This window comes from Sinocyclocheilus rhinocerous, unplaced genomic scaffold (assembly GCF_001515625.1).
Source record: "Sinocyclocheilus rhinocerous isolate Xijiao unplaced genomic scaffold, SAMN03320098_v1.1 scaffold57, whole genome shotgun sequence".
NCBI lineage: Eukaryota > Metazoa > Chordata > Actinopteri > Cypriniformes > Cyprinidae > Sinocyclocheilus > Sinocyclocheilus rhinocerous.
Window position 1 is genome coordinate 977842 of NW_015652130.1, and position 10907 is coordinate 988748.

Sequence of the window (10907 nt, forward strand, 5' to 3'; positions counted from 1 at the left end):
ATTTGAGCTTTCAATATTCGAGATACACTCTCTGGCAATTTTACGCATTTTTTTTGGAGAGGGATTTTTGACCAGTACATGAAGGTTGAAGGTCAGGTTCATTCTCAAGAATATCTCAATGTATGTCAATGTTAAAACCTCTTTTTTTATCTTAAACATTACAAAAAAATATCAGTAACAAAAATAACATCTTTAACAGTAGTCTAAAATAGTCTTCACTAGCTTTTTGGTTACTGCTTATTTAAAAGATCAGAAACATGTATTAAAGTAAACAGGTCCATTTTGATCTCTTGTCGAATTTAATAGTTTTTTTTTTCAGAATATTTCCATAACTGACAAATAAATGTTAATCGGATAATTTTAAGAAACCTTTCTCCATTGAAGTTGAAAGAGATATGCTTGCTTTCATTGTGGTGGCAGTAGGAATTCTGGTAATGAGGTGGAAGCACTGCAGGGTTTATAGGGTGAGGAACAGGTCACACGTTTAGTCTTGACCCTCAACCTGATCCCTTGGTGGTTTGGAAATGGCTAAAATGTCTGGGTTTAACCGGGAAGTAAAAGAGAGGCAGCACTCACCAGACTGAAAAATGCAAGCAACGTCTTTCACAGCTCTTGTGATCAGGCAGAAGTGCCGATAGAGCGGGTAGCACAATGTCCTCCTGCCGAAAGACACCAGCACATCTTGTACAGAGTGATACGTCTGTAACACACACACACACACACACACACACACACACATACAAGCATGGTCTGTAAATTGCTCCAGATCTGTCCATGCATATTACATCAATCATTTTTTAACTCCACTGGTAATTACAGCAATTTGCTCTAATTATTCCCAACGACTTCTCGTTTTATTAGCAGGGTAAATAGTAGGTCAACTTTTAAACACCTTGGCAAACGGCGAGCTTAATTGTAGACAGTACTTAATCGCTTCCCTCAGAGTTCTTCATAGTCTAAGCATCCACAGACAAGTGCTTTGGGGAGAAAACACAAACACGTCTTTTTTCTCTCTCCCTTTTCTCTTTGCGTTTTCCAGCCTCCCACTCTCCCTCCCCTACGCTATTCTCTCAGCAGCTTGTTAAGAATGCACCCAGAGTCATTCGAGCATGTCATCATAGCTCATGCACTCCCCCAGGCTATTAAACACTGGTGTAAATAAGCCTGCTGAGGGGGGCGGCTCACCGAGCACTGCCGGCCGGGGGTTTACAGTGGTTAGGCAAAACAGAGGGTGGGAGAGGAAGAGAAATGAAGGAGATTGAGAGAGAAAAAGAGTAGGAGACAATGATAGGGTGTTGAGGAGAAACTGCATTAGCATTTCCTGAAGGAAATACCAGTGCTTGCAAGATTGCTAAAGAATGGAGTTGAGGTTTTAGGACTCTTCGGTTTCAAGTCTTTGTTCTGCATAAATGAAAGCGGTGTCTTGCGTTCTATTGGCTGCTCACAAGAATCGTCACACAACGCAACAGCATCTTTGCAGAATGAAGGTGGCTTTAGATGGTTAAAAAAATGCAAGAATGAAAAGAGCAATAACAAGTTAGTATGCAAATAATTGCAAGAATAATAACCAATTGTAATTTGTTATACAAAAATGAGAAATATTTCTATCATTTACTCGTCACATTTTGTCAGATCTCAGTGAGAGAACCGGATCAGTCTTGAGTGAATCATTGAACTCAGGAAAAGAACTCAAAAAAAGACCAAAAATTCACAAAGTTTTTATGAACTCTGAAGGAGAACTAGGCCAGGTGTCAAGATTGTTCAGTGAATAACAAAAATGGTCTTTTCCTCGCATAAAGCCTTCATATAATTTCATAAGTCATAAACTAAAAACACGGAACACATAAGGCTGAAATGATCTACAAATCACATTTTGAATAAGTACTTTAAGCCGTTCAGGCTGAATTAGTTGCAGAAGTTTAATATTGACTGAGGGTCAAAGGTTAAGAACAAACTCCTAACATGAATGTTTGAGGAACATCAATGTAGCGCTGCTTTGCAAGCACTAAAAAGAAAACAGTGAACGAGACAATGAGGAGGCAGAGAGTTTGTGCTGTGTGTGTGTGAGAGAGAGAGCAGGCAGTTGGAGGATGTCATTACCACCCTTCCATTATCAGTATTGCAGTGGAGTGCTGGCTCTCAGCACTCTGAGCTGGGAGAGGTGTCGGGTTACTCGTCCTCACTGTCACACGCGCAGTGGAAATATGGGGGATAAGGGACTGCTGCCGCCCCAGGAGTCAGGATACACGTACACACACGCACACAAGGTTTGGAGCTCTCACTCAAACCACACACAAGCGGTTTAAGGCTGAAATTGTCTCTCGCTATGGCGTCAACTTTGGCACAGGATGCATTATGCTGATGATGAAATGTAAATGTCTGTCTGCTACATTTCACTATACACACATGCAAGTTTATGCAAACTACTGATAAGCAGGAGTAATTGAGAAATCAGGAGAGACACAATGATCGTTCATGAAAACATGTTACTGGATCGTTTGTGAACTTTAAAAGAGTCCTTTTTTAATATTGTGATTGATTACGGTTGCATTTTGGGTGGTACCTTGTGACCCGATTTACAGGATATGTTTGTTCCAAAACAGTAAAACTCCACCTAGTTGCATATTACACATCAGATGTCTTGTGATTGCTTGTTTTTTGGTTCCGTTGCACAGCACGTTTATATTTAGACAAATTAATGGGTGCTGGAAACAATTTGTGACCCTGGACCACAAAACCAGTCATAAGGGTACATTTTTTTTAAAATTGAGATTTATACATCATTTGAAAGCTGAATAAATAAACGTTCCATTGATGTATGGTTTGTTAGGATCAGACAATATTTTGCTTCTGGTTAGGATACATGTTAAGAATAGAATAACTTTAAAGTTGCTAAGCTTTCAGATGGACAGTGGCATAATCTAGTAATCTGCATGTATTGCAATGTCAGCAGTGGCTTCAAAAGGGAGATTCCGTCAGAGCAAGACAATGTCTTATGTAATGTAATCAGAACACTCCATAGCTTTATTTTAGGCTTTGTTCAGGCAAGCAGCAGAATTTAGGATGTTAAGCACAAGTAACATCATTAAAGTCTACAATACTTTTTGGAGCTGCGTCTGAAAACACTCCCTTTCTTGTTTCTTAAATAACAAACCAGTGTTGTTTTAGTATTATTTACATGATATGAATTTTAATATAGTTTATTAATATTTTTAAGTTTCTTTTTATTTTAGTTTTAGTAATTGTATGTGCTTTTGTCATTTTTTTTTAATATTTCTATTTAGCTTTAATTTATTTTTATTTCAGTTTGTTTTATTAATTTTAGTACTTAATCTTTAAATTTTCCATCTAATGTCTATAACTTATTTGACATCAGCCATATTTAAATTACCAAAAATTATTTTTTAACAACATTGTGACATAAACTGTGGCATTCATTATGTAGCCAATCATGAACGAATGAACAAGTCGGCGGTATCTCCATGCATGTGTAAAATCTGAATGTGCAAAAATGCCTTGGGTTCAGCATGATAGACATGAGCAGAGGCACAATTTCCATATTTTTCAACCTTTCTTTCCACAGTGACAGCTACTCTCACTTGTAGTATGAGAAAGTCTTTTGGCATTGTGAGATGCTTACATTATTGCTATAGCAACTGAAGTAGATACACCGGCTATGAACTACACTGTTTGAACAAACAGATCAGATTTAATCACACGCAGAACGGCAATGCAGACAGTCAGTCCTCAAGATCGGATTTGAAAAACAGCTCATGCGAAAAAAGCCTGAGTCTCCATAAGTTAAAATCACTCGCTCATTCATTTGTTTGTGCATTCAAGGCCTTGTCACATTTTGTTAAGCTGCTAAATGTGCCACATACCTCCAGCCAGCTGAGAGTACCGCTGAGCTTCCTGATGGTCCAGGCTGACTCTACCTGCAAATCACAACAACATCAGTCAATACTGTAATCAATGATGCTGTACACTAAACAAAACTCAACTCTACTGATGTCAGACGCTACACAACACAGACTATACAAAACTGGTCAAATGTTAGCATAACTATGACACACTTATCCTTCATGTTGTATACAATTCAGTATACTGACCATTGCTCAATGACGTCACAAACAAACTAAAATTCCTTTTTTTAATTTAATTTTTGGCATTTTTGTCTCCAGATGCATAATGTATCAGTACAGCATAAGTTATTAGCCAATATTACAGATTATTTTAGTTTTTCCATATCAACTTGAACTTTCTATTCATCAAATAATCCTGCAAAAAATGTATCACGGTTTCCACAAAAATACTAAGCAGTACATCTCTTTAATAATAAATGTTTTCTGAGCACCAAATCAACATATTAGAATAATCCCTGAAGGATCATGTGACACTGAAAATTAATGCTGAAAATTCACTATTGCCGTAACAGGAATAAATTACATTTTAAACAATAAAATCGTAAAAAAAATGCTATTTTAAATTGTAAAAATATTCCAAAATATTACTGTTTTTACTGTGTTTAATTTAAAAAAAAATATACAGCCTTCTAGTGTGCATAAGAGACTTTTTTCAAAAACACTTTTTTTAATAGTACTGACACTAATTACATATATTTACACATTCTGAACTATATTTTGTGGTATCTGTTAGAAACATAATATTGTGTATCCCTATTTGGTCAATTTTAATTAAATCAAAAGGGGTGAAAGAACAAGAAATGATGATGAAAAGAGGGGAAAATGTTTCTGGATTCAAACTCACGTCAGTCACATGAGCAACATGGCTCAGTGCACAAGCGCTAACCACCAAGCCACAGCTCCAAGGCTAAATTTATCACTTTAGAGAAGAGAGTGTTTTAAGAAGGTTTGATATGTTCTCTAGCTATTATGATTGAACCAAAGCCCAGATTTTGACTGTACATTTAACATATGTTGAAAGCTTTGGAGTCAATCCAGCAGAGCTATTCACAAACGAAGCCCCATTCTAGTACTTCAGCATCAGAAGCCGCGTTTTAAAACATAACCATAATTTTCATATTTTTCAAACTTATTTTACAATTACTACCATGTGCAGTGGCCTCCAAAGAGATTCTCGGGACTGTCTGGAAAACATTACAGGAATGTATCAACTTCCTGGAGCTTTGGTGCACGTGAAAATGCCAGGACTCGCACGCCAAACCCACTTACTAGCAGAGAAATGTCTGTGGCGAACAAGCGTACACTTACACTGTGCTCTCCCTCTGTAGTGCGCACATCATAGACATACGTGAGAACGATGTCCACCAAACCGAGCCAGGTGTGGAAGCGTGCTTTCTTATCCAGCAAGTACGAATGGTTTCTGAATTTCCTCATCTGCTCTTTTTCTTCTTCTGTGAAAGTTATTGCTGGAAGTACAGAGAGAGAGAAAGAGAGACATTCAGTGTTGTTTATCAAGTTATCTCAGGGAGGTACAGTCAAAGTCAATCTCTGACAAATTCTCCCCGAAAAACAAGTTTAAACGCAGGGCTCCAGCAGGGAATGATGGATGCCTCTGCTCTGCTGAGAGCTTTAAGAAACAAAAGCATGTTCTAAACTTATTTTACAATTACTACCATGTGCAGTGGCCTCCAAAGAGATTCTCGGGACTGTCTGGAAAACATTACAGGAATGTATCAACTTCCTGGAGCTTTGGTGCACGTGAAAATGCCAGGACTCGCACGCCAAACCCACTTACTAGCAGAGAAATGTCTGTGGCGAACAAGCGTACACTTACACTGTGCTCTCCCTCTGTAGTGCGCACATCATAGACATACGTGAGAACGATGTCCACCAAACCGAGCCAGGTGTGGAAGCGTGCTTTCTTATCCAGCAAGTACGAATGGTTTCTGAATTTCCTCATCTGCTCTTTTTCTTCTTCTGTGAAAGTGTTTATCATCATGAAGACAAAGCGAAAGAGTGAAGCCTTTGGGTATACCTATTCACAAATCAGAGAATTGCACTTAGAATGTAGCGACTAGTCTGTAAAGAAAATGTCTGGGTATGAGTTTCTCTCTTCCTACAACCACGAGTGCACCTTTTCTTTTAAGGGGCACAGTGGAAATCATGGCTAACTTGGTGTCCTGAGGGTGATAAAACATGACCAGAGGGAAATACAAATTTAGGCATGTGACTGTGTGATTTCCGCTAAAGTGTATTAGATGCCTTTTTTCTAAATAATTGCCAAAAGTTAATGATTAAATAATTTGTTTGAAAATTGCACTTAAAATCCCCTTGGTACTACTGTGTGGCACAATGTATAAGATGCTTCTTCATTGACTAGTCATGAATTGCGTTATTTCAGTGGTGAGAGTAGGTTGTGGATATTCAACCATTAATCTCAAACTATTACAAAGAAATAAAGCCTACCTGGTTTCTCATATCTATCTAATGATAGCTAAACGATAATGAAAAACGAACAAGCTCATCCTAATACCCAAAGAGCGAAGGCCCTAATTAACTTTAATGGCTTAATGAGCCATATCCAGTCAGGAAAAACTTAGAAAACAGTGAGGAGTAGATATATTGGCACTGATTTGTGTGCACTTCACTCAGGATGTTCAGTACGGTCTGTCCAAGCAATTAGTAGCAATTAATCTGCTTCATGCATTCAGCATACTGATGAGAACACTAAAAATATAGTCGTATAGAAGCGCCTGTGTGCTAAGTAGCTGCACAATGTTATTTGATTGATTGACAGCAGAGACAGACAGTTTGGAATGCATATCTTGAAATATCTCCATCTCCCTCTGTTTAATCCTTCTCCATCTTCTTCTTCTGTGATAGGACCAGCTGATTCTGTAATCGGGCACTGAGGAATTAGCACACTACTTTAGTGATAAAGAACATGCTGGTGTGGGACACAATCGCTTCTCGGCTGTCCATGTCTGTGCCGCTTAATCACACTCGTCTCACACACGTCAATATTCCATGCAACTTTAAACGTGCCAGATAAGGTTTTCAGAGATTGTACTATTACAACAGATGTGCCAAGAAAGAAAGAGACAGAGAGACAGACAGACAAAACGATAGCTATATAGCTAGATGAAAAATAGAGCTAAGATAGATGGAAAGAAAAAGACAGACGGATTGAAGAAAAGATGAAGAAATAAGAAAGGAATAGATAGACAGACAGAATGACAGAACGGCAGATATAAAGAAACACAGATAGACAGACAGAACAACATCACTATAGAACGATAGACAGACCAGACAAAAAACAGAATGACAAAGCGATAGATAGATAGATAGATAGATAGATAGATAGAAAGAACAGACAGAGAACACGCTGCTTTGTGGGCACAAAAGTGGGCTGAGAGGTGGTTTGTACCTTGCTGACTAAACTAACTCTGTGACTCATACACAGCCTAATCATCAATATGACTCAGCAGTTATAAAACATTGACAAAAACACATATAAATCTCCCAAAGAGTAAAAGTACGAGTGTTAAAACAGTGCGAGGCTACAAATAGCTTCAAATCCCTCCCTTGTGCAACGTGAAAACAGGACGCTGTCGCTAGTCTAATATTAGGGTCCCAAGATGAGATAGATAGAAAGAACAGACAGAGAACAAGCTGCTTTGTGGGCACAAAAGTGGGCTGAGAGGTGGTTTGTACCTTGCTGACTAAACTAACTCTGTGACTCATACATAGCCTAATCATCAATATGACTCAGCAGTTATAAAACATTGACAAAAACACATATAAATCTCCCAAAGAGTAAAAGTACGAGTGTTAAAACAGTGCGAGGCTACAAATAGCTTCAAATCCCTCCCTTGTGCAACGTGAAAACAGGACGCTGTCGCTAGTCTAATATTAGGGTCCCAAGATGATCAGTTTCCGGCAAAGGCGCGCCACCTGCTGGCAGAGACTAGGAACCACTTCTGGAAATATTCCAGGGTTACACTAAAACTTGGCGACCTTAACTAAACCCGACCTAATTCTTCACCCAGACCCATGGAGAGAGACACACAAGACAAAGCGGTAATTTTGCACTGTGTGTAAATACATTTAGGGAGTTTAACTTTATTCTCTACAGACAAAGCGATATATTGAATCTGAGGAGGTAAAGGTCTCACAGGTGTCGGAGTGTGTTGAAGGGTCCGGGCTCAGTTCTCTCCACCACGGTTTAAACTTCAGCAGGTTTCTGATCTCCTCCTCATCCTCATACAAGTTTACCCTGCATGAAGAAAAAATAAAACTGAATATGTGGATGTTCTGTCGTGTGCGAGATATGATATGAAATACTATTTTAAATGATCTTTATAAATGTAGAAAATTTGATGAAATTCAGTACAGGAACAGCAATGGTGGACTTACAAGTAATGGTCAGCACAAAATATTGTGGTCTCTGCATCTAGTCGATTGCGTCTCCTGAGCTCAGGAGCAGTATTGTCAGGATCCTTCACGTCAATCACCTCATTCAGCTCCTCCTGATTGACACAAAGCAAAACAATGGGTTGTCCACAATAACTCCAGCTCATTTATTTTTCAATATGTCTTGTGTCATTTTTATCAAAAACACTGTAAAAAGACCATGTCTATAGTCTCATCAGGGACAGATGTTCTTACTTGCAGTCTGGTGAAGACTCCAGACCTAAGGTTTCCAAAGCCATACTTGTGGTATTCTTTCAGCGTCTCTGCAGGGGTTTCAGTGTAAACCTCCTGTTCTATCTGCCAGTCAAACTCCTCCTCTTCATCTTCCTCCTCACATCCTCCACCACAGGCCTCTGAGAGAACGCCAACAGAGTACTCTTTACCTGTGTCCTCCACCAGTGGTTTGGCTGACTTTGATCCCTTAGGAGCCAGGAGACTGGTGAGCATCTCCAAACCCTCAAAGTGCTGTCCGGCCGTCTCTTTAGGGACATGCAGTGTGAAGAGGCCTGATACATACACACATACTTAAAGTGGTGTAACATAGAGACAAATCATTTAAACCTAGGATGGGGTTCTATCTATCGGTTGTTGATTGGATGGAGGCCGACCTGAATGCGTGCTTGCAGTCATTTGTAAGAAAAGGGTTCAAGAGGGCTAAATGATTGGAGAATACTAAGTATTATGCAATCAACTAAATAACTGCATAATACTAAGATGCTGCAATGCAGTTTCTGAATGTATTCTAAATGATTGTTAAAGCATTGTTTTAGGGTTACTAGGTTGTTCTTTTTAGGGCATTACTTGGTGGGGTTACCTGTATGTACTGGACCAAGTCTAAGAGTGTCTATTCTTTGCTCGTCTTTGGTCTGTATGTGCACTCCAGAAAGGGAGTTTGATAGAAACTAATTTTTTCTGCAATTCTGTTTGGTTCCGATGCTAATGGTGCCTTTAAATCGCTAAATAGCTCATTAGGCAAGCAACTTTACATGAAACAAAAACAGTAGGACACAACAAAATGAAGTCATTAAAGGCAGCATGAAATGGAAATTCACTCTATTTTCTATAGATTATATTGTGGATTCTTCCATGCACATTTCATTTCATATTCACATTCACAACTCTTTTGACCTTGTAATTTTTTATCAAATTGTCATAAGCATCCCTATAAACCCTGCCCCTTTCTTTTCAAAATATCTTTTTTTTTGTCCATACAATTCTTTAAAATACCATCCTTTGTGCTTAACAGAAGAAAAATAGTCTTGTGAACACTCTCCCCAGCTGCTATTGGTCAAGCAAACAGAGAGTCCCACCCCAAACTCATGCCATTGGTTAAGCCACTGTTGCCGTGTAGGTCTGGTCGGGATTCTTAAACAAACAGAGCAATGTTTTGAAAGCAACCACAATATTTACTCTTTTCTGGGAAATCGGCCTACATGCGGCTTACTTATAGTTGTCTCAACCTATTAAGCTGCGACAGGAGAAAATATTTTAACCATTAAAAATGCACACATCACCCTTAAAATGACAATAATTGCCTTGATTATTGTCCTTACAGATTTGGGAATGATTTATAATTTCTTATGTAAACACAGAAAGCAATTAGAGGTACTATATGATAGACGACTGCTAAATTATTCACTGGCTGTCGATCAAAGACAATGTGTTGAAACGAGGCCAATGAGATGTCAAGCAGAGGATCCTGTGGCCATTAGGTATAATTAAAAGCGCTAATAGGCAGCTCATTAAAAGACATGTCGGGACTACGGCAGATCGGTCAGATACAATCACAGCGCTGCTTCTGCTGTTTCTTTCTGAATGAAAGATTGATAAGCACTGCACAAAAGAGAGCGAGCGAGCATAATCAAACTGAAGGTGTATCATAATAAAGAAAGAAGAGACTGATGGAATCGGTGAGATGGATCGTTATGATGCTGACAGCTCGACCGACTGATTAAATGTGAGAATTCTGTGCTATAATTAAGTCCGCTCTGAAGAAAGAAAGACGGCAAAAGAGAGAAACAAAGAGAGGATCTGCATTTCTAAAACTGTGCTCATTATTCCCATTACTGGAAAACAAATAACATTTCAACTAAGCTGGATTGCTGGTCTTAGTTGGACCAACTTGGGCTGTTTTCAGATGGAATAGCTGGCTACCTAGCTAAACCAGATAAAAGCAGTTGAGCCAGGTTGAAAGACCATCTTAAAGGGGTGCTATTATGCTTTTTCACTTTTTCAACTTTAGTTAGTCTGTAATGTTGCTGTTTGAGCATAAAAAAGATCTGCAAAGTTACAAAGCTCAAAGTCCAATTCAAAAGGAGATATTTTATTTAACAGAAATCGCTTTTCAAAAACTACAACGAATGACTCGTTTAGAATACAACGGATATTTTCTGGGATTTGTGATATCACAAATATCGACGAATGGGATGAGACCTGGTTGAGCTGCACTAGAGAAGGCAACGAGTGTTATCACTATGTCGGAGACACGCTAGCTTTCCCAAGGCAGACGAA

The 10907-nt window shown here is 38.8% G+C and overlaps 1 protein-coding gene across 2 annotated transcripts in view; it reads right to left on the reverse strand.

The window, feature by feature from the left end:
• Positions 1-10907, reverse strand: part of LOC107713517 (protein SHQ1 homolog) — a 31539-nt gene that overhangs the window by 16385 nt on the left and 4247 nt on the right. Inside the window, exons 4-10 of one of the 2 annotated variants that reach the window (XM_016519042.1) lie at positions 8780-8902; positions 8592-8749; positions 8340-8452; positions 8099-8199; positions 5232-5389; positions 3882-3935; positions 577-700 (exon numbers count right to left, since the gene is read on the reverse strand). In XM_016519042.1, coding sequence (XP_016374528.1) covers positions 577-700; positions 3882-3935; positions 5232-5389; positions 8099-8199; positions 8340-8452; positions 8592-8749; positions 8780-8902 — 831 coding nt within the window. Of the gene's footprint in view, positions 1-576; positions 701-3881; positions 3936-5231; positions 5390-8098; positions 8200-8339; positions 8453-8591; positions 8903-10907 lie in introns of both variants that reach the window. The other variant, XM_016519041.1, reaches the window with a different exon arrangement.